General features: G+C 36.4%; 1 protein-coding gene and 1 long non-coding RNA gene across 2 annotated transcripts; both read right to left on the bottom strand.

Moving 5' to 3' along the window:
• Nucleotides 1-3,748: 3,748 nt before the first annotated feature.
• Nucleotides 3,749-10,140, bottom strand: LOC117343921. Its single transcript, XR_004536101.1, has 2 exons — nucleotides 6,712-10,140; nucleotides 3,749-6,653 (listed from the first exon to the last, which is right to left on the bottom strand). It is a non-coding gene; the product is annotated as an uncharacterized LOC117343921 (long non-coding RNA).
• A 497-nt stretch (nucleotides 10,141-10,637) lies between these two features.
• LOC117343920 (glycylpeptide N-tetradecanoyltransferase 1-like) lies at nucleotides 10,638-24,934 on the bottom strand. The gene is made up of 13 exons (XM_033906480.1): nucleotides 24,825-24,934; nucleotides 22,104-22,377; nucleotides 19,457-19,595; nucleotides 18,735-18,865; nucleotides 17,711-17,802; nucleotides 16,628-16,744; nucleotides 15,131-15,301; nucleotides 14,794-14,902; nucleotides 14,352-14,423; nucleotides 13,794-13,892; nucleotides 12,240-12,404; nucleotides 11,686-11,823; nucleotides 10,638-10,675 (listed from the first exon to the last, which is right to left on the bottom strand). The coding sequence occupies exons 1-13, from the start codon at nucleotides 24,923-24,925 to the stop codon at nucleotides 10,655-10,657; spliced, it is 1,629 nt and encodes a 542-aa protein (XP_033762371.1). The 5' UTR covers nucleotides 24,926-24,934; the 3' UTR covers nucleotides 10,638-10,654.
• Nucleotides 24,935-24,991: the final 57 nt, after the last annotated feature.

Raw genomic sequence — 24,991 nt, 5'->3', positions numbered from 1 at the left:
AAAAAATACATTAAAATTATATTAAAATTTCATTGATCAACTGTATAAATTACAGAAATTTGAGTATAAGAAAGTATCATGCTTGTTGTTCAAAAATTTAATTCTAAAGTAGAACAAAAATGATTTAAATTTTAGAAACTACCAGATTACTCAAATATACATAGGACTGTATTGACAGCACTTTTTTTTTTCTATCCCCATCCTATCTGCTTTTTTACATGTATTTCTTTTCAACAATGATTACAGTTTTGCCAAAAAACTCTTTCTTTTACTTCAAATAGAGAAAAGAAGCATGTGATGCACATATTAAAAGTTGAGCATGTACTTTGAATTTTTAATGTTTTGTTATTTGAGAAATAAGAAAATATTGAAAAAGGAAGTTTTTTTATACAAAATTCAATGTATTGTGGAGTGCTCTCCCTTGATCATATTTTGCTCTTAAATCACTTTCATATACCATGACATTACTACAGAAATTATTGCTGTAAAACTTCAAATTTAGAGTAGTAAATATGCTTTTCAATACATTGTGCATGTGTATGCAGTTAAATACTGGAATAAAGTTATTTTGTGTACATATATCTTGCTACATACTCAAATGACAATGAAGATATTTTAATTGTGTTCAAATTATACAAGGTCTGTTTTCCAGTTAGCTATTATGGTCTTTTCATAGCAACTGAAAAAAAATCTTTATCTGACCAACTGTGAAGTCTTGAGAAGGAAAAAAGATAAAAATGTCGAAGAACTTGACAATGTTGTTGTTGTTGTTGTATTTTGTTGTTGTTGTTGTTGTTGTATTCTGCAGATGAAAATGAGAAACCATAATTGTACAGTGGAACAAAAAAAGATGTAATAGGTCAACATGACCTTTTTTCTGGACTAGAAGGGGGCCGCGATGGCCTAGTGGATAAGGTGTCCTGACACTTTATCATTAGCCCTCCATCTCTGGGTTGCGAGTTCGAAACCTACGTCCTTAAATGACCTTGGCTGTTAATAGGACGTTAAACAAAACAAACCAATTGATGGACTAGCTTTTCAATAACTGTCGATATGACCATCACATCTATTGATCTGATAATCGGTTTACTGGGCATTAACAAACACAATAGGTTCTGAAAGTTGATAGTACTGAACGTTAACCTGTATTTATTACCAGCACTGTAACAAAATCTTTTCTTTTTCTTCTTTTTTCGGGGTGAAGTTTGTCTATTTTATCAATGTTCAAATCAACTTTATATTACAAGATTTCAGGACAAGAACAAAATCTTGGAGAGAGCTTATTACCGATTGTAACCCGGATTCCAAAAGTCCTGATAGGAGATTGATTGGGGAGGGCTTTATTGCAGATCAAGTATGGTATGTCCCAGCCATACTATATTATGTTAAAGCATATTGGACCATAATATGCATAATCTTTAAATTGGGTCAAGGTCATTTATAGGAAAAGTTGGTGGTATTCCAACTTAGCAAGCAACAAGTTATATTGCTGTAGAAATGATGGATCTTGGAACCAGTCATACAGTTCTTGGAAACAATTCACACCCATATTCGAAATGGATCTAGGCCATTATTTCAACAAGTTAGACAGCCATCTACTCCAACAATGTCCAGGGCGATGCTATACAGATGTTGAGTTTGTTCACATGTGTTTGTCAATTTCTGGCCTTCAGGTCGTCTGATTATCGGGGACATCTTTGAATTCCAACACCTCTGTACTACCAATAATGGAATTTATATTGGTGCTAAATATAAATATGTTCGGACTCTGATGGTATCGTATCAGTATATCAGAAATTTTTTTTTTAAAGTAGGCTAAGGTTCCAGTCAAGGTCAAAAGGAATGCAATATGAGAAATATGAAAGTCCCATCTCCATTTGATAAACTGTGGCCGAAGTTAATTGTTTTAAAGTAGGTCAAAGGTCAGCATGCACATCTGCAAATGTATTACCAATAGAAAGGTCTTGTCACAAGAAAAAAACATGCATGTGAAACATGAAAGCCCTATCTCCAGTTACATACTGTGGCCAAGGTTCTTTTTTTAAAGTAGGTCAAGGTCAGCATGGTCTGCATAGTACCAATGGAAAGTTTTTGTGACATTCAGAAACAAGCTTGTGAAATATCTAAGATGTACCCTCATTAGTATTGATGCGATACTGGTTGATTAGAAACTGGATAACCAGCAGAAAAACCACAGGCCTATGGTCAGTACCTGGCAACTGTCCCAAGTAGGTGTCGAACTCGCAACCCAGAGGTGGAGGGCTAGTGATAAAGTGTCGGGACACCTTAACCAATCGCCTACCACGGTCCTTAAATGACCATAGCTATTAATAGGATGCTGTTCAGTCTATGTTAAACATGCATATTTGCTAGTTAAGAACTCATAATTTCGTATTCACCTTTGGCAAACTTAGCCTCGTTCTCCAAGCTCTAAATTAGTGTATCTTGACTTTAAAGGGCATCCAATGAAATTTCTAACACATAGTCCATATAAGACATATATTATCAGCTTAATTAGTGGATTAGAAATTTTCAACTATGTCATATTATTTGTTAAAAAAAAAGGACAATATTTTAGGGAAAATTTTGTGTATTTAATCAGTTGGTAGAGGTAATTGACTACGTACATTGGTGGTAAGTGTTGGAACAACTGAAAATTAAAGTTAGTAAAGAGCAATTAACTCGCTTGTCTGCACGAAAGGTGGCATTAGAGGGGCCAAGTCTAATAAGGAAGAATACGAAAATTATGAGCCCTTAACTAGTAATTTGTTTATTTGTTTGCTTGGTTTATCGCCCTATGAACAGCCAAGGTCATTTTGAGGAGGGGTCTCGTAGTAGTAGTTAGTGACTACCTCACTAGCAACATATGAGGCTTGTTACATGCCATCCAGAGCAATTAGGGTAAAGTGTCGTGCCTAAGGACTCAACAACAATAGCATAGTCGGGCCTGTTTCTCAGCTTCCTGAGAAACACAAACTGACACGGATAGTGTGTTGAAGCATGTACCTCGTATCTTCACCCGAGATTACGTGGCCAGTGTTTCAACTGACCAAGCTACACGAATGTATCATTACCCTTCACTAGCGAGGATGATGTTTAAAGGAATTCTTATTTCTGCATTGACCATGTTTTCTGGCAAAATAAACAAGTTAGAAATGATGGTGTTGTGTTCCATGACAGTTTTATGTTGTGTCCCCTAGCACTTTGGAACAAACATGATTTCGTTGCTGACATGGACTATCAGAGTTAGACATGTAACTTTTAATCTTTCTGTGTCGGGTAGTTCCTGGAGGGTTAGTAGATTCTTGGTCTTTCTCCTATGTTCTATTTTAAAAATCTTGATGTCTTTTTTCTTGAACCAAATTTACCAGATAGTCAGGCAGTGTTCTGAATGTGGATGTACTAGTGTTTTGTAAGGGTGGTAAAACTTGTCCAGGAAGACAAAGTCCTAAGGATGACTCCGAAGATAATGGTTCCTTTACCTCCTACTTTTCTGCTTCAACTTAACTACTCCCAAGATCTTTTTCGGTGTTTTTTTTTTTTCAATAAGTTGCCGTCCTCTCTGTTGCTAATGGATGGATTTTAATGCATCCTATTTCGATGTGTTTACAGTTTTCCTTGTCCAGTTTCACAAAATGCAGAAAAAAATCTACTTCCATGATTAATGCATCATAAGGGCTTAAAGTAGTTGTCGGTCCAGTTTTATAATATGAGAATACTTACTCGTCTAAAGAAATGAGAAACAATATTTACACACAGTATAGTTTAATCAGCAATTTGTTTGTCTTTTAAGACAAATAGTTTGCCTATACATGTTATAAAGTAACCAACAGAGGATGCAAACAATGCCCAATGGTATGTGGTACCGCCTATATTACAGTACCCAGAATTCCCAATATCATATGGCACCTCCCATTGTATTTGGTTACCTTGGTGATAATACCCAACAGTTAATGGTACGTCCCGTAGTATATGGATATCTCGGTCAATACCTAACAGTAATGGTACGTCCCGTAGTATATGGATATCTCGGTCAATACCCAACAGTTAATGGTACGTCCCGTAGTATATGGATATCTCGGTCAATACCCAACAGTTAATGGTACGTCCCGTAGTATATGGATATCTGGGTCAATACCTAACAGTAATGGTACGTCCCGTAGTATATGGATATCTCGGTCAATACCCAACAGTTAATGGTACGTCCCGTAGTATATGGATATCTCTGTCAATACCCAACAGTAAATGGTACGTCCCGTAGTATATGGATATCTCTGTCAATACCCAACAGTTAATGGTACGTCCCGTAGTATATGGATATCTCGGTCAATACCCAACTGTTAATGGTACGTCCCGTAGTATTTGGACATGTCAGTCAATACCCAACAGTTCATGGTTCCTCTTGGTGTACTTAGAAAGAATCAATAAATATCCTACAGTTACAATAATATGTCCCATATTATTTGGATATCTTGGTGTCAATTACCTAACAAGTTTCAATGGTACCTCCCGTTTTACTTAAGATACCTCAGTGTCAGTACCCAACAGAATGGTATCTCCCGAGTATTTGGATATCTGTCGATACCCAACAAGTTACAATGGTATCTCCAGTTTTACTTAAGATACCTTGGTGTCAGTAGTCAGTACCCAACATTTAATGGTACCTATCGCTGCTATTATATAAGATACCTCCACTATTACAAACTTCTGGCTAGCTAAGAGTCAACTAGCCTTTTTTTCAAGAAATACATACCAGCTGATGATTCTTAACGTACTGTATCATTACAGTACACAGAAAACATGTCAAAATGATGAAGAAATCAAAAATTATTTTTATACATATATCTTGTATTATTATTTAACACTCAAAAACAGGATAATATTCGCTTGCTATATAACAAAGATATCAAACTCTATGAGAACAAGTCTTTCATGATCGTGATACAACATGACATTTTATCCCTAAATGTTCAGACCTATCAGAGACAAAAAAATCTCTGAACCAACACAGTAATTAATTGATTGCATACACGATTAAATCACATCTCAATAAAAGATACAAGCATCCTCACGTGCTAGCTTGTATAAGGTAGATGCTTGTTCCAGTCTGAAAGCGATACCTATACTGGTAATGAGCTAGATGTTAGGTGATTGTATGTTCAGCTCGGGGGTAAATTTTCTTGTTGTTATTTACGTGATTGTTTTGAATATAAAAACATTCTGTGTGGGATAATCTTTACATCATTGCATGCATAAAGCATGTGGCCCACAGGGCCTGCTTTGCTCACCTTGAACCAACATATTCTCATTTATAGTCAATGTATTACAAATATATTCTCATTTTAGCTTCTTCTCATTGGTAACAAGGGCCTAAGGGGACAAGATCATTTCTTTTTAGAAACTTTTATTTCACTCGTCAAAAAGATGTGCGCTGATCCTCCATTTGCATAAAATTTAATTGCATTCATGATCCAGATCCAACATCATATGATTCATTTAAGGGAAAGATTTTAAAATTTACCTTTTATATTCTGCCCCCTATTGGGCAATAAACATCATTTTGCCATCAAGGAGGGACAGAACAGTTATATATTCAACATTGAATCTCTCGTGCTAATGATTTATTCAACATTGAATCTACCCTGCTAATGATATATTCAACATTGAATCTACCCTGCTAATGATATATTCAACATTAAATCTCCTGTGCCAATGATTACCACGGGTAAGACCAAATTTGGCCAAAATACATTCAGTCATTCCTGACTAGTAGCTTTACGACAGATGCTGCACAATGTTATAACCTCACCAATCCGATAAGATGAGGTAACAATTTCTATCAGGGGATTAATGTTGCTGTTGCTGAACAGTATTATGCACCGAGTGGGTATTACAAAAACACACTGTAATAATTATATATAATCGTATCCCCGATACAAAGCAAGTTTATAGTGACACTGATGCATTACAAGCAAAGTCATATGAGCACTTGATGAGGGCTATATAAATAATGAGGAAAAATCATCATACTTAACTAACCCTGTTTTACATTTCTGCATGATAAATGATATTATAGAAAAAAAAACATGATCATCAATCAGAATAAACAATGCTATAGGAAGAAATAAATTAATGACATACACAAATGATCCACATATTCCCCTACAAATACATCATCTTATCACTTATGAAAAAATCTTTGCGTACAAGAACTTCACAAAATACCAATCAATCACAATCAAGAACCAAATCTATGAAACCTACATTAAAAGCAAAACTTATCACAATCTACTCAAAACACATACAATGCTCAAAACTACTGTGATATATCTTCAAGATTTCATTTCCTCACTCAGAAAATATTTGTTAACCAAATACACCAAATAAAACGAGACGAGAACACACATCAACTGTTTGTTAAAACTCTAATCAAAGTGGAAATTTCAATACAATGATTTTTTTAAGTGTCTTTTTTTTATACAATTGGTCTACTTTTGGCAATAGTAACATAAGGAATGGTTCTGTGAAAAAAAAATGATCTAATATTTAAATCAAACAGGATGGATCATCTTTTTGTCTGAATCAAACTGGAATATGCAGCTATGATACAAGTGAATTCTTCATTTGTATTGACCAGAAGTAAACAGCTGAACCTGTATTGACCACAAGTAAACAGCTGAACCTGTAGTGACCACAAGTCAACAGCTGAACCTGTGTTGACCACAAGTATACAGCTGAATCTGTATTGACCACAAGTAAACAGCTGACCCTCTATTGACCACAAGTAAACAACTGAATCAGTATTGACCACAAGTAAACAGCTGAACCTGTAGTGACCACAAGTAAACAGCTGAACCTGTGTTGACCACAAGTAAACAGCTGAACCTCTATTGACCACAAGTCAACAGCTGAACCTGTGTTGACCACAAGTAAACAGCTGAACCTGTGTTGACCACAATTAAACAACTGAACCTGTGTTGACCACAAGTCAACAGCTGAACCTGTGTTGACCACAATTAAACAGCTGAACCTGTGTTGACCACAAGTAAACAGCTGAACCTGTGTTGACCACAAGTAAACAGCTGAACCTGTATTGACCACAAGTAAACAGCTGAACCTGTGTTGACCACAAGTAAACAACTGAACCTGTAGTGACCACAAGTAAACAGCTGAACCTGTAGTGACCACAAGTAAACAGCTGAACCTGTATTGGCCACAAGTAAACAGCTGAACCTGTAGTGACCACAAGTAAACAGCTGAACCTGTAGTGACCACAAGTCAACAGCTGAACCTGTAGTGAGCACAAGTAAACAGCTGAACCTGTAATGACCACAAGTAAACAGCTGAACCTGTAGTGACCACAAGTAAACAGCTGAACCTGTAGTGACCACAAGTAAACAGCTGAACCTGTAATGACCACAAGTAAACAGCTGAACCTGTAATGACCACAAGTAAACAGCTGAACTTATAGAGACCATAAGTAAACAACTGTATCTGAAACTTTTACTTTGGATTATCTACTTCTTATTAAGAGATATCAAAAACTGTACCTACACTAAAAGTCTAAAAAGAAAACACAAAGAGGTAATATTTCTTGTCATGTCTAATTAAAATACAAGAGGCTCAAATGGGCCTGCATTGCTCACCTAGTATTCACTTGTTTGGTGATTGCCTTTCATTTAGACAAAAGTACTTTATTCTAGGCTTTTCCAGGTAATTAGAATAAGTTCTACATATGAACAATCTGATATCTTTGACCTTGAACATATGATTCAGGGTCACTTCTTTTCGAAAATTTTGTGGGGCTCCATCATAGGAACCTACCAGCAAAATGTCACCATTCTTTGTCTTCTGGTTAACTGGAAAATGTTGTTTAAATGTTTCAAGGAATCTTTCATATTTGACCTTGAATATGGTCAAGGTCATTTGCTTTTTACAAACTTTGTGTGGCCTCATCCAAGAAACCTTTTAGCCAAATACCATGGCTCTGGAAGTCTTGGTTAATGAGAAGTCATTTACAGTAAAAGGTTTTAAGGATTTTTACCTTTGTGACCTTAAATATGGGGTCAAGGTCAATTGTTTAGAATTTCATTAAGCCTCATCAAATGAACCTATCAACGAAATATCAAAACTATAGGTATCTTGTTTAATGAGATGCAGTCAGTTAAAGGTTTTAACAAATTTGACTCCTGTGACCTTGATTATTGGTCAAAGTCATTTGTTTTCACAAACTTTGTTCAGCCTCATCCAAGGAACCGATCAGCCAAATATCATGACTCTGGGAGTGAGAAGTTGTTTAATTGGAAAACTTGATGCCGGACTGACGAAGGACAACAGACGCTGCACCGTGGTATAAGCTCACTAGGTTGTTTGGGCCAGGTGAGCTAATAAAACTAAGGAACCCTACAGCATTCATTCAATAAACAATCTTACATTTTTGTGGAATCACTATTACCTCTCTCCCAAAAGTGGATCTCTCCAAATGTAATGCTGAGATGAACTGAAAGTTGTCCCAGTGTAACTTGACAAAACTGTATACACTAAGAACTCCAGATTGAGGTTTCATATTTTGAGTTTTTATATATTTCATATATAAAATTACCGACATGTACGCATCAGTTTGAATTGAGTCCCATGTATACAAATCTCAGACATATATTATCAGTCAGTCACAACATTCCTAATGATTCAGAATTACTATAGCTATAATCACACTGCTACTGAGGCTATTGTCTAGACTAGTGAGTTTTCATTCAGAGTATACAATATCAAATTACCTTGTCTGTATAAAACACTTATTGCAACATTTCAAACCTGCATATTTTGTAAGAAAACAGATTCAATATCTCGCCACATATCAGATCAATACTCCAGACCATTGATCTCATGAGACCGGCCCCGGTTTCATCAGTTACAGAAATTCTTTAACTTAAATTTTCCACAGGATATCCTTTAATACAGAATTTAAAGATAATTCCATAAACTCCGATCTTCCCCTTAAATTCAATAATGCTTTCCTATGGAAAATGTTAAGTTAAGTTATTTCCGTAAGTTAAGGAATGCAGATGGTTTGCAATATAGATGGTGACAGATACTGTAAACACACTTTTTTTGGCGTAATCAAATTTTAGCGGGTTTGCCAATTTCAACAGATTAGCGGAATTATTTCATATAGAAACTGTATATAGAATGCTATTAGTGCAATCATAATTTAGGATAATGCTTCAAGCACGGAAAGCGCTAAAATATGATTATCACAAAAATATGTATTTTACAGTACTGTAATCAGTACACCTACACAGGGCAGTAGACACAATTTCTCAATAATTCACAGCGTTTATTCACATTCTCTCTCTCCAACATGGCTGCTATTCAAGGCAAATAAAATACTGTAATATCCAAGTTGCATGGACCATTGAAAATCTTCCAACAGTAATATGATAATTGAGAAATCTAATTCAGAATACAGGCATATGATAAAATGACTGAATAAAAGCCATGATACTAGCACAGTTTTTTTTCATGATTTCTTTTCAAATACATTCATGACACTAGTGAAGAATTATTCAATAAACATGTACTTATTAATCAACTTCACAAATCCTTGTCAGAAATCAACTATAGACACAATCAAATCCATCCATAATTTTATCACTAAATGTAAGCCTGATTTAACTCTATTAGCCGACATAAACAATCTCGCCATAAATCACATTTGTTTTCTGTGGTACCCTGAATACTGTATAGCATGTAATATTGTGTTTTTGAGGTTGATAATTAAGGAACCCAGATAATAAATCCAATTTAGATAAAACACTCCATAGCTTGGGCCACCCATGGAATATTGTACCACAAATAACCATATTCAAATTGTAAATTAAAATGACGCAAGGATATGTACGCAATTATTTCATGTTACGACAGTAAGCCAAAGCATCCTTTTCATAAATACACAGCTGGGAGGTGACCCTTGTTTCAGCAACTGAATACATGTACAAGGAATGTCAGCTATGCACAGAACCATTTAACACCAGCATGCTGGTGTCCATTCACATAAAGTCTTTGTTACTTGCTTTGTATAAATGCACAGCAAACATGGAAAATAAAAGTTGAACTTGTGAAAAACTGGTCATTATCAGAACTACTACGATGTCCTACTCCAGAGTTTTGACCTCTACAATGTCCTACTCCAGAGTTTTGACCTCTACGATGTCCTAAAAGTTAAGTAAATATCCAAAATAATCATAAATATCAGTTTCTCTGAAAGTGAAGATCACCCATTTTTCTGACAATCAGTTTCTCTGAAAGTGAAGATCACCCATTCTCCTGACAATCATTCATTCGACACTTTGTAAAACACAATGCAATCATTCCAGTATATACATAAAGGAATCTATGAGAATATCTTTCAGTAACCATTTGACCACCATCTGGTGAGTTTCTAACATTGTTTGGTTTTGTTCTACACAACCAACATGTGTTTTATTGACCCTAAACAGTACATGCTGTAGATCCTCAGGTTGACTGTGTGTGACCGTAGGTGCAGTGGTATGTTTAGTGTGCTGTGTATCGACACACTTCCTTACGCCCAGATATCCGACAGGTTCCAGGAATTTCTAGTTTTTGTTCAATGTTAGTTCTTTACTCTATTTCATCAGTGCAGCACTAATCCCACCTACAAGTACAGAATAGACATGGTAAACATAGCCAACATAGGCAATATTAGAGCATTCTTATATATATCACAGGGCATTCAGGTCCCCATAGACCATCAATGTACAACACGGGCATTCAGGTCCCCATAGACCATCAATGTACAACACAGGCATTCAGGTCCCATAGACCATCAATGTATTACACAGGTCCATTCAGGTCCCCATAGACCATCAATGTATTACACAGGTCCATTCAGATCCCCATAGCACATCAATGTATTACACAGGTCCATTCAGATCCCCATAGCACATCAATGTATTACACAGGTTCATTCAGGTCCCCATAGCACATCAATGTATTACACAGGTCCATTCAGATCCCCATAGCACATCAATGTATTACACAGGTCCATTCAGGTCCCCATAGAACATCAATGTAGTACACGGGCATTCAGATCCCCATAGCACATCAATGTATATCACAGGGCATTCAGGTCCCCATAGACCATCAATGTGTATCACAGGGACATTCAGATCCCCATAGACCATCAATGTATTACACAGGGACATTCAGATCCCCATAGACCATCAATGTATATCACAGGGCATTCAGGTCCCCATAGACCATCAATGTATTACACAGGTTCATTCAGGTCCCCATAGCACATCAATGTACAACAAGGGCATTCAGATCCCCATAGAGGATCCATACATAACACAAGGGCATTCAGATCCCCATAAAGGATCCATGTTAAACAAGGGCATTCAGATCCCCATAAAGGATCCATGTTAAACAAGGGCATTCAGATCCCCATAGAGGATCCATATATAACAAACGGCATTCAGATCCCCATAAAACATCCATATACAACACAGGGGCATTCAGATCCCTTGAATGAAGTTACCCATAAATGAATCATTTACCATAACCCAACCCCTTAATACTAAGTGGTGGTTTACCTAATAATTAAATAAAATAAAAGGATTTAATATTTGGAGGTTTGTGGATTTGAGACCTTGTCATACGTACCTGTTCTGGATTCATCTGAGCACACTTCCAATTGTACAGGTAATACTGTAGGTTTCCGTCTCCAATGCCAAACTTAAGCTTCTCCAGAAATTCTTTGTTGTCCATCAAATCTAAGGCGTTAAATACATCAAATCCCATCTACAACATGAAATAATACCAATCAGTTTCTGAATGGGATCTGTACATCAGACAATATGATATACGATCACTGAGAATGCCTCAACACCAAGCCTATTTTCAGGATTTGCTATTTTACTAATAAATGCAAGAAGTCAGGTTGCAATTGTGTGATTAAACCTAGCATTTAGGTATATCGTTTATGTCCCTATGAGTGACATCATCAATAGGCTAATGTTTTGACCAAGGTGTCACCATGTATGCGAACTCATCAATAACATTCTTATTTGTCCCGTTCATGCTACCATGAGTGAAATCATAAACTAATGTTGGTAAAGGTCCACATGAGTCGGACTTAAAATGTTTTTACTGCAATTAGCAAAACAGAACATCATAAAATCACTTTGCAAATACTGAATATTGCTGGAAATACATACACTCTTGGCCACAATTAGTGCATCCTGCATCAGATCGTTCCAGGGTGTCTTTGTGCTGACGTTGTAGAAGGAGTATGCCGCCTTCAGATATTTATGTGTCGGGTGGTGCATCACGGTTGATGGTAGAGTGTAAAAGCTCACAAAGTCTGTAACTGTTCCGTCCCTCTGTATGGCAGAATCAATTTTTGCTATCACACATATCATAACAGAGCAACACTTTAAGTATTACAAACCTACATTTGGAACAAATCCCTGCATGTTAGTTTTTCAATTCAATTTCCTACAGCGTCATTTTTAAACAAGAGACCCAGGGGCTTTAGCAGTCACCCTAGTTGAGATATGTACACAAGTTTGATAAATGATGTTTTGCTTTTCAACACGTTTGACCCCCGTGACCTTGAAAGTTGGTCAAGGTCATTCTTTTAAACTTGGTAGACTTTCACCCCAGCATGCTACTGGCCCAATATCATGACCCTGGGCCTATTAGTTATTAAGAAGCATTTAAAATTGTATCACATTTGACCACTGTGACCTTGAAAGTAAGTGAAGGTCATTCAATAAAACACACTTGGTAGCCCTTCATCCTAGCATGCTTTGGCCTAATATCATAACCCAGGGCCTCTTAGTTATTTAGAGGAAGTTGAAAATGTAAATTGTTTATGGATGGATTATATATGATGCACAACAAAATGTGATTGCAAGAGGTCACTTGAGACATTGTCTCATGATCTAGGTGAGCTAAACTACGTTGACACAATAAACAAAGAGACATATACTGTAATTCAGTTTGCGGCCCAGTTATTCACATATAGACATGGTTGTTATACATGTAGGTGAGTGCGTTAGCAATGCAGAGTAATAAACATCTGGTTGGTATTTTTTCCAGCCTTTAATTGATTTGACGATGAGCTATGGCTCCTTCTGCTAAATTTACATAAGTAACACTCAATATGTATTGCTGGTTTTGTACTTTCCAGAGCGCCAACTTCACTATGTATGTATATATATATAGATTTCCTAGTATGTAAACTCACCTCCACCACATAGACGATGTATGTATATAGTTTTCCTAGTATGTAAACTCACCTCCACCACATAGACGATGTATGTATATAGTTTTCCTAGTATGTAAACTCACCTCCACCACATAGACGATGTATATATATAGATTTCCTAGTATGTAAACTCACCTCCACCACATAGACGATGTATGTATATAGTTTTCCTAGCACGTAAACTCACCTCCACCACATAGACGATGTATATATATAGTTTTCCTAGTATGTAAACTCACCTCCACCACATAGACCATGTATATATATAGATTTCCTAGTATGTAAACTCACCTCCACCACATAGACGATGTATGTATATAGTTTTCCTAGCACGTAAACTCACCTCCACCACATAGACGATGTATATATATAGATTTCCTAGTATGTAAACTCACCTCCACCACATAGACCATGTATATATATAGTTTTCCTAGTATGTAAACTCACCTCCACCACATAGACCATGTATATATATAGATTTCCTAGTATGTAAACTCACCTCCACCACATAGCTATCAATGATTCCAGGTCGGGGTATAAACCAGTGCTTGAACTCCTCCATAGAAAATATAGGTGCTAAATCTAGACCCTGCAAATACTACAAACAAAATGAAAATAATTAATGTAAAATATAAGAATGTGTGTAAATTATGTAAAGCTAAATTAGGACATTTAAAAATTCCGTCTTTATACTGTTAAAAAGTAAGTACTATATATGCTCAGTTGTGACTTGCATCACAGCAAGGGAAGTTAAACAGACTATAGATTATCCATCATAACCATTTTATAACTACTTTCAAAGAAACCAATTTAGCTATTTTCCAACATCAGGAAATAACTGTGGTATAGATAGATAAGAATTTTCAGTGACCATCAAACAGGCTATTAATTTTCCCTTTTTTTTTCTTTTTGTCACATTTGGTTAATGTATACCCATCTTTCAGAAATTCCCTGTAATGAAAACAACTTCAAGATGATCAATTTATTGGTAAAAAAATGTATCATATGCAGTTACCGGTAACGGAAACAGCAGGATGTGACAGTCAATAATACTCACAGTTGCCAGCAGAGCATGAACATCCTGGATATCTGCTGGAGTAAACTTCCTAAATCCAGGCGTTTTTGGTGTCTGTTCACAAGTATAAATTGATCATATTTAATCATCATTGAGTAGCCATAAATTCATCAAGGATGAGCTGGCATGAAAATTAATATTAAACAAAAGAGTGTATAATAAACATAAATACGATAGACATTTACTTGAAGGTCATAGTATATGCCTTTTCAGAGAAAATAAGACAGTCTTTAGTAAAAGATGTAAGAGACAAAATATTGTATTGGAAATACAAAAAAAAAATTCAAATCATACACAAAGCATTAAAACCTTACATTATATTTTATACATTTCTGCTAGTAAAAATTAAGGACAGATTTAACTTCATAAAATTCTAATTATACGGATTACAAAAGGTACAAGAAAGCACAATGCTATCACTTACATCTGGCAATTTGTACAACTTGAGAGTCCGCTGCATAGTCATATTCCTACTTAGGTGTGAAAACTTCACTTCAATTAATTTCCTAGGATTTAAAGATCTGTGCCAATATCTGAAAAATACATTTCAATTATGAATCAACATACCACATTTTTCGTATAAATTTGTAATTTTATAAAAGAAAGAAAGAGAAATTAAACAACATTTTTAAAATTCACAATGTGCCAATCAGGGAATTGATATAGTAAAGGTTGTGTTTTATGGCATATACATACTATTCAAACTGAAATTAATTTTGTCACATGACCCCAAATTGGATTTGAGACATTATAGGCCTTACCTACAACAAGCCACCGGTTTTGGTAGGACAACTCCCGCAGTATACACCGCCTGGAAAAGTCCTCTCATGTGGACACGCCGAGTTATCTCCCTTATAAGTACTGGCGCCACCCGCTTTGATCGTAACCGCTTGTGGACGCACAGGAAATTTATTTCTACCATTTGTTTTGATCTGAAAGAATATTAAATTACCACTGTAAAAGTAAATCTAGATACACAAACAAAGAAAATCAAACATGAATCAACTTTGATACTAACACTTCAGTTACTGGAAATTATAAGAACTTGAATATTGATGATTAAGTGCATATAAATACAGGACTTTGGCTTGAGGAGGTGAAATATTTTACTTATACTTACATCTGGCTGGTTATTTTCACAACACCTAAATAACATGATTTTCTTATCATTATCTGATTAATTTTTGCTATAATCTTAGATCACAATCCATCGATTGATTAAAAATGTGTCCATACAATGATCATTACAATGTAACAGGTGACAGTTAGGTATACAATGATACCACTGTTAATCCAATGATTATTTAATGCCTTGACTGGACACCTGTACAGGGAGAAGTCTGATACTAGCATGTATGACACCAACTTGTTAAATATCAATTGGTGCATGTGTGAGACATGTCTGAAGAATCGGTTAGATCAATTATCATCATGTACTTCAACAATACCTAGTCCACGATGGAAGAGATAAGTTTTCAGTTTACTGAGCCCCACTCGATTTGCACTCTTCTCAAAAGAGAAGCCTTCTGAGAAGATCATATTCTGTTATATGTAAATCGAGTAAATCGGGAGAATATAACCCAAAATAAACAAGTCTTTAAGTTTTCTCAAACACTATGACACAAACACATGCATGTATGTGTCATAAATCCTTCTATAGTGAAACTCATCACTCACACCCATCTTGGAAGATAAATCTTCCAGCTTTGAGACGGAAGAGGTAGAAGATCTTCCAGAAGCTCAAGAGCTACAAATCTAGTGACCGCAAGATATATTCTAGAAGGAGAAGAGTGCAAATCGAGTAGGGCTCAGGCCATATCCATGTTAAAGGGACATAACTCCTGCCTAAGTCTGACAGTATATTTTATGATTTAAATATTCATGTTTTTAGTTTGTAGCGACAATCAGATAAGCCTGTAAAACAAGGACAGCAAAAATTGTAATTACAGAGTTTTTTAACATCAAAAGGTGACACAGTCATACAATATACAATTAATGACGAATTATAAAGTCAATATGAGGATTTGTCTACCCGGATATTGGATAATATCACCTATCATAATTTCAAGATATAAAACAGTTCCAAATACATTTATCTGAATGTAAAAATTGTTAAGATCTGCTTACAAAGGGTTAAGACGATCATCCATCTGACATCGATTTTGTTAAAAAATAATCTTTATATCATACAGCAAACTGTCCCTTCACCTCAGATTGTCATTCTGTAGACAGGACAACACTTCTGTATTCCTACTTACTTATCATACATCTTGATGTTTGCCGGGACGGCACTGATGAACCCACACAGCTTGTCGTTCTTGATAACTCTCACCCCACAATGCCAGTCCTTACACCAGCCTGGAGGCTGCAGGGCCCTGTCAAACAATACTCTTCATCAGACACAATATACTCACTCTCATTAGAAATTTATCCTTAAAGCACATCCTCAATGTCTGTTTTACATTTTAGTTTTAACGATAGTTTGGTTTTCTTCCTCTTGATACACTTGAATGTTAACTAAATGTATAGTCCATTGATTTCTCCAGTGATAAATTTAATATTTTTTTCGTTACATGTCTAGCTGTAACTCTCAGAAAATAATCCCAAAGTTTGCAAGATTTTTCACTATCATGTTTGCATGTATCTGTTTGTATGATCAATTCAACATCATCACCATAAACATTAAGTTGTCAGGGTTTTTAACTTTTAATAATAGCTTTGTTTGTTTTTGTTTAACGTCCTATTAACAGCCAGGGTCATTTAATGACGTGCCAGGTTTTGGAGGTGGGGGAAAGCCGGAGTACCCGGAGAAAAACCACCGGCCTACAGTCAGTACCTGGCAACTGCCCAACGTAGGTTTCGAACTCGCAACCCAGTGGTGGAGGCCTAGGGCTAGTGATAAAGTGTCGGTACACCTTAACCACTCGGCCACCGCGGCCGCTTTTAAATAATAGTACTAAATATTTATCTTTAAACTAATAGGAGCAATAATAATACTAAATATTTAAGCATTAAACTGTCTTTTGATGGATTATATGGTCTATATAGATGCCAGAGCTTTGCAGACAATCTTCATAATGCGCGCTATAATAATACTAAATATTTATCTTTAAACTAAGTGTTGGTGAACAATAGCAACTTCCTTGTATGGTAATACCAATTTAACACTGATTAAAATGGTTAAACCAATTTAACACTGATTGAAACTGATTAAAATGTAATACCAATTTAACACTGATTAAAATGTTAAACCAATTTAACACTGATTAGAATTTTCATTTTTTTTTCAGTTGCTATATATTTATACACCATATTTAGGCACCTCTATAAACAGTACATACCACTGTAGGAATTCTGGGGAGTAGTCAAAGCGGAACATGTTGTCATCATCCTCAACATAGTTCTCATTCAGTAGGGTGTACAGCTCCTTCAACTAAAGGTAGAAATCATTGAAATCCAGACAATAGAAATCACTGAGAAACCCTGATAATAGAAATCATTGAAATCCTGAAAATAGAAATCATCTAAATCCTGACAAAAGAAATCATGGAAATCCTGATAATAGATATCATTTAAATCCTGACAATTCTAAATCCGACATGAAGTTCCACTAGCAAATCCAGGTAATATACTAAAAGAGTGAGCCTAACACAGCAGTTCTTCATTAGATCTGAATTTCAATGCCAAGTTGTTGACATGTTTCAGTCAACCTATAACAGGTTGTGGGGAAGACTCGGACGGGATCGAGTTACACAGGTCAAAGATAAACATGGATGAGGTCACATGCATCAAATTTCAACATATATGGATGGATTGAGGTCATACAGGTCAAGGAAAAACATGAGTGTGATACGGATGGGGTCGCACAGACCAGGCCAAGGATAAACATGGACGAGGTCCCCAGGTCAAGGATCAACATGGATGAGGTCCCCAGCTCAAGAATCAACATAGACGAGGTTACACAGGTCAAGGATCAACATGAGTGTGATATGGAAGGAGTCACACAGACAAGGCCAAGGATTGACATGGATGAGGTCCCCAGGTCAAGGATCAACATGGATGAGGTCCCCAGGTCAAGGATCAACATGGATGAGGTCCCCAGGTCAAGGATCAACATGGATGAGGTCCCCAGGTCAAGGATCAACATGGATGATGTCCCCAGGTCAAGGATCAACATGGACGAGGTTACACATGTCAAGGATCAACGTGAGTTTGATATGGAAGGAGTCACACAGACCAGGCCAAGGATAAACATGAATGAGGTTACACAGGACTCAACAAGGATCAACATGTCAAATTGACAGAGTCGTATAAATGACATACGATTTCCAAAGATGGGATTACTGAGGTTAAACGTGAACTTACAATGAGGGGGTCACAAAGGTCTAGTGTATCCCATCGAAAGCCCCCAGGAAGGGTGTATGCGTCACTTCGGATCTCTTCCACAGGTTTGTCCAGTTCTATAGGCTCATTCACAGTCGTCTGGATCTTCTCGTCTGATAACATGCAATAGATTTCACATAAATCCTTTGATGTAATTTTACTCTGCATTCATTGGAAAAATAACCATGCACATGTAATATTTTAATAGCAAAATTCTATGATTCAATAAGAGTAAGTCTATGAAATCACAGATTCCTTAAAAACACTTATTGTGGTATACTTCCAGTAGTACATTCTGTTATTCTTTAACAGTGAATGTTGAATTTATAAAATTCCTTAAAAAACACTTTCAGTGGTACATTTTCAGTAAAACAGTGATTTCCATTACAGTACGGTTGTCAGCTGAATTAGAGGTACTATTTTATCACAAAATTTATCATTTTTAATTACTTTCTAACAATTAACATTTCATTTCTCCACATTTTTCAAATAAAAAAGATACATGTCATAACAGAAGGGAAAGCATTGGCAATAAAAATAATCTAGTCACTGTGTGACAGGATCAAAATAGCTTTCTTTTGAATTTTTACAGAAGTTCTAGTCATTGTGCGACAGGATCAAAAGTTTTCCTTTCAATTTTTACTGAAATTCTAAGTCTAGATTTTATATTTGAAACCCCCTATTTGAGTACCGATTGTACTCACTTATCTTTGGTACAGGTTGTGTCTCCCAGAACTGATAGCGTTTCTTGGATGCCTCCTCCATATTTTTGGGTGCGGCTGGTGCCATAGACAGGAGCTCAACGGCTTTCTGTATCCTCTGTAATCCTGACAGAGATGATGTCTGTAGAAAAGGATTAAGTTTCATAAACACAGAGATAGAGTATGGAAAATTTACTTTCAAAAATCATCTATATTTGTACTCGATGAGTGAAACTAAGCTAATGGTCAACACCAATGATGAACATCTCTTCTACACAGATACCTTTTAAACATATTTTTTTTTGCAGTTTAATTTCTTGCTACTTGAAATATGATCACCATTTCTTCTTCAACATGCCAATACTATATAGTTAGTTTATATATCTACAGGTACCCGATCTCTTAAACAAGTGATCTGGTCAATTTCATATCTGTTTGTGTGACTTAACAAGAGGCTCGTGAACCTTATCAGTCCTGAGTTCTGAAATGTATAATTTTTTGCTATTAAACTTCATTCAAACTTTTAAAGATTGAATATATTTGACCCCTGTGACCTTGTAGGTAGATCAAGGTCATTCATTTGAATAATGTCCCATTGATGAACTCCTACAAGATCTTACCAAAATTTGTTCATATATATTTATAAAATTATTATGTACAAAATGTCCAACAAATATAGAACTACAAAGGGTAATAACTCTGTAAGGTAAGATTGAATCAGTCCCATTGACAAACTCATTCGAGATTTTATTCATATATGGCTGCATACAAAATTTCAAAATTTAATGCTCAATGAAGAAAGGCCTGGGATGCCAATAGTGAAAAGTCACCATCTCTTTGGCTCAACTGACTGAAAAAATGCTTTGATTTAAAAAAATAAATAAAACAGGTATGCACTGAAGTTTAAAGCATGGAAGTTCAATTTTAAACTATAACTTCATGATTGTGATTCCAAACAGCACTGACAGTGAATGTGCCAAGATATCATTTTGCTTGATATTAATTTGAAATGCTTTTATTTCACAAAGCTTGCATTACACATCTACCAGTAACTTTGAGGATGTTGTGAATCTGAACCCCCTTTCCAGCTGATACTAAAGAAATAAATTAAAGAGAATCTTTATTTCTCAATAACTGTTTTCATTATTGTTTTATATGGTAAATTTGTTGACTTTATAGAGAATTGTTTTGGATAAAAGGTACTTTACTAAACTGATGTTAATCAGGATATAATTAACTAATAGCTGAGAGTTCTATCGAAGATAACATTATGATAAATTAGATATCAAACTGAAGTAATTATAACATCAACAAGAGATCCCAGAGGGATCTTGGCGCCCACCATTGAATGATCTTCATAGGTTCCATGTCAGATTGATCTTTTCTCTACTTTTCCCTTCCTCTAAGTCTTACTAATCTGTGTAAATTCAGAAACAGCCCTCTATAGCTAGTACTTTTTAAACAAGGGGAACCTATATATAAAATTTAAGATTTAGCGATAATGGCTGTCTGTCGGCCATATGCTGTTTTCCGATTGGTCCCAATATGCAAAACTAGGCACTGAGGGGAACCTACATATGAAATTTGAGAAAGATCCCTTCAGTACTTTCTGAGAAATAGCGATAACAAACTTCAATTGTCGAAATCCAAGATGGCTGCCTGTCGGCCATGTTGTTTTCCGATTGGTCTCAAAATGCAATATGCATAACTAAGCACCAAGGGGAAACTACATATGAAATTTGAGAAAGATCCCTTCAGTACTTTCTCAGAAATAGCGATTACAAACTTCAATTGTCAATATCCAAGATGGCTGCCTGTCGGCCATGTTGTTTTCCGATTGGTCTCAAAATGCAATATGCATAACTAGGCAGCAAGAGGAACCTACATATGAAATTTGAGAAAGATCCCTTCAGTACTTTCTGAGAAATAGCGATAACAAACTTTAATTGTCAAAATCCAAGATGGCTGCCTGTCGGCCATGTTGTTTTCCGATTGGTCTCAAAATGCAATATGCATAACTAGGCACCAAGGGGAACCTACATATGGAATTTGAGAAAGATCCCTTCAGTACTTTCTCAGAAATAGCGATAACAAACTTCAATTGTCAAAATCCAAGATGGCTGCCTGTCGGCCATGTTGTTTTCCGATTGGTCTCAAAATACAATATGCATAACTAGGCACCAAAGGGAACCTACATATGGAATTTGAGAAAGATCCCTTCAGTACTTTCTGAGAAATAGCGATAACAAACTTCAATTGTCAAAATCCAAGATGGCTGCCTGTCGGCCATGTTGTTTTCCGATTGGTCTCAAAATGCAATATGCATAACAAGGCACCAAGGGGAACCTACATATGAAATTTGAGAAAGATCCCTTCAGTACTTTCTCAGAAATAGCGATAACAAACTTCAATTGTCAAAATCCAAGATGGCTGCCTGTCGGCCATGTTGTTTTCCGATTGGTCTCAAAATGCAATATGCATAACTAGGCACCAAGGGGAACCTACATATGAAATTTGAGAAAAATCCCTTCAGTACTTTCTCAGAAATAGCGATAACAAACTTCAATTGTCAAAATCCAAGATGGCTGCCTGTCGGCCATGTTGTTTTCCGATTGGTCTCAAAATGCAATATGCAACATGATCATCTTACTTCTGGTGCATCCTCAGTCAGTGGACCTGAAGCTCCAACTTCCTTTTTCTGTCCATTTTCAGATCCTTTGGATCCAGATCCCTGACTCTCTGAGTCCGCCTCCATTCCTGACTGGTTTTGCTCGTTCTGATTATGGAGTATGGGAACCCTTACACCATGGTCTTCATCATCATTCACTATCTGACTGTCGGAGTCACCACTTGACCTCTCAATATCTTTGTGTTTCCTCTTTTTAAGAAATTTCTTATTTTTCTTCCTAGATGCAGCTTCAAGCCTGATTAAAATGAAAGTCAAACAAACCACTATTAGATTTGAAACAAGATATAAATAAAACCACATCAAATCAAAAGCGGTGACAATAGCACTAAAAACCAATGCATGTCATATCATTTTTAGCCAAAGCAAAATATTTTCTATTTTATAATGTTCGCCTGATGGTTAACAGCTAAATAAGGTCCTATGCCTCTCTCTAGTTTCCATAGGTGATAGAGCAATGATGCTCGGTGCTCTTTAATGCTATCACAACATAGCTCAGTTGATAAAGGGTCGAACAATGCACAGGAAAGGCTGAGAGACTTTTGTTTCTCAGAGGGGTGATCATGAGCTAGTGGACCATCTTGAGCTGAGGTTCTAATTCCTTGGACATTAAGGTACTTGATCCTTATTGCTCTTAATAGCTTGCGATGGGCCCTACATAAGTTGTTTAGTGAGGCAGCCACCAGCTATTAAAAGGAGATTGTAACTTAAATAGAACCCTGGCTGCTCACATGGTCATAAACTTCAGTACTGTATATTTTCCTGTGTATTGCCTGCGTGCTATACAATCTAAAACATTAAAAAATGCCTCCTGCGGGCTATCTGACAAAATGTTTTTCCAAAAAACGCAAAAACTGCGAATTGTCAAATCTATGTTAACTTTTTGTGTTTCTCTGGTGTACTATCAGTGCCCTGCCCTGCAGGTAGGGCGTAAGAATTGTACCTGCTGCCCCCATTGCATGATCGTAAGAGGCGACTAAATTTGGGATTTTATCTTTTCTCTTCTTTCTGTTCAACTTTCTTCTTCCTGATGTCTCCTTTGACAATGCCTCACTTTTGGCCTTTAGTTGAGCGTTCGCCCCTGTGAGGAAGGCTTTGGGTTCTGTCCCCTGGCCGAGACATACCAGAGTCATCAAAAATGGTAGTTGCTACTCGAGCTTAGCGCTCAGCATATTTGGAGTAGGACGACTGGTTCGCCCGTTGTCAGTATAATGTGACTGGTGGGGTGTGCTGCTGGGTGTCTTCGGCAGTATGCTTCAGTGAGGTAGCACTATAAATCGGCAAAAGTTCCGGCCTATCACAAGGAGACTTAACAGGAACATACGGCAGCCTCCCAAAACACACATACGCACTCACCCACGCATGCATATCGCACGCACGGGAGGCCGTCCTTAAATGACCTTAGCTGTTAATAGGACGTTAAACAAAATAAACCAAACCAAACCAAAGTATCAGTGCCGACATTGCTGTTCACGTCTGAAATATTAAAAATACATTAACCTGTACATGGACATATAAAGGCAATGCACTAGAGCAGGCTAACTGCAGAATTTTGAATTATAAAACCAATAATTTGGCTTATGTGGACAATCTAGCTCGATTACAAAACTTCTTCCTTTTAGAAACTCTGCAACCCAGAAAAAACACAGGACAATACGGCTTTCTCCTATATGGGATGCCAATTATTTTGGGAAATGAAAAAGCAACACACAGACTTAAATTTCAACTCAGTCTATCCCAAATTTGGACACGTATGCTTTAGCAATCTGAGATATAAATGGCTATTTGGGATCTACCTATTCATGACAGTTCTGTAACAGTTAGATGACTCTGCTCATACCACGACTCTGCTCATACCAAATTCATGAATACATTGTCATGAAATTAAATTTACTCCTGACTTTTTGAAGACTTTATACCCAAGATAAGATTTTTGTTTTACGTCCTATTAACAGCCAGGGACACTGGCAACAGGTGATCATGAGCATGTCTGTTTGGTTTATGTTCTCCCATCGATGGTACTACATATTGCTTTTCCCAGTGGGTTTTCCTCCATGATTCAAAACATTTCTTCAACTAGCGGTGTCACAGTAAAAAGCTCTTCAGAGGTTAAGTTGATTCTTAACCTCGTTAATGATGCTAAATAAAAGTTATTTTTAATTTATCACCTAAGCATTAATAAAGCTATTTAGAAAAATACACATTCAGAACCATTCCGGACTATGTATACCAGCACTTCTGCTTGGTTAAACTGGCACTTAAATCTGATAATAAACACCAATCTTTAAAATCCAATATCTACGATACGTAATATATGGGTCGCAAGTGCCTGTGATAAACATGCATTCCGTTTTTATTGGTGACCTTTTTCCTGTTATACTATTGAGAACTTGAAAAAAGTCAATAATAAAATCACTACAAATCCTGTGTATTTTCAAAGATATATTGGTCCAGAAAGCACACATATGAGAGGAATAAATAAAGTAGTATATTCGTAAATAGGTTATTCTTCAGCAAAATAATAACTCGAGTACAGTTGAGAACCACCACTAGATTCTAATTGTCAAACTGGAATTCGTGATACAGCAAGCATGCAAGGGCAGGGTCACCGGGGAAGCGTCTCGTGAAAAATGTAGCCATTCATTCGGATGCATAAATATTGTAATAAGAGAAGGATGTTTATACCCTTGTTCGGACACTTCATCGTCGTCAACATCGGCGTCTACAGCACTTGGATCTTGATCTAAGTCCGAGCTCATGTCATGCAGAGAGTCCGCATCCGCCATGCTTTCTAATTTTAGAGACGGAAACACAGACAACCCTTCGTTTTGATTGGTTATTATTAATAAATA

The sequence above is a fragment of the Pecten maximus genome, chromosome 15 (assembly GCF_902652985.1).
Source record: "Pecten maximus chromosome 15, xPecMax1.1, whole genome shotgun sequence".
NCBI classification, from domain to species: domain Eukaryota; kingdom Metazoa; phylum Mollusca; class Bivalvia; order Pectinida; family Pectinidae; genus Pecten; species Pecten maximus.
Note: the sequence above shows the minus strand (reverse complement) of the source record. Positions and strands in the feature narration are given on the sequence as shown.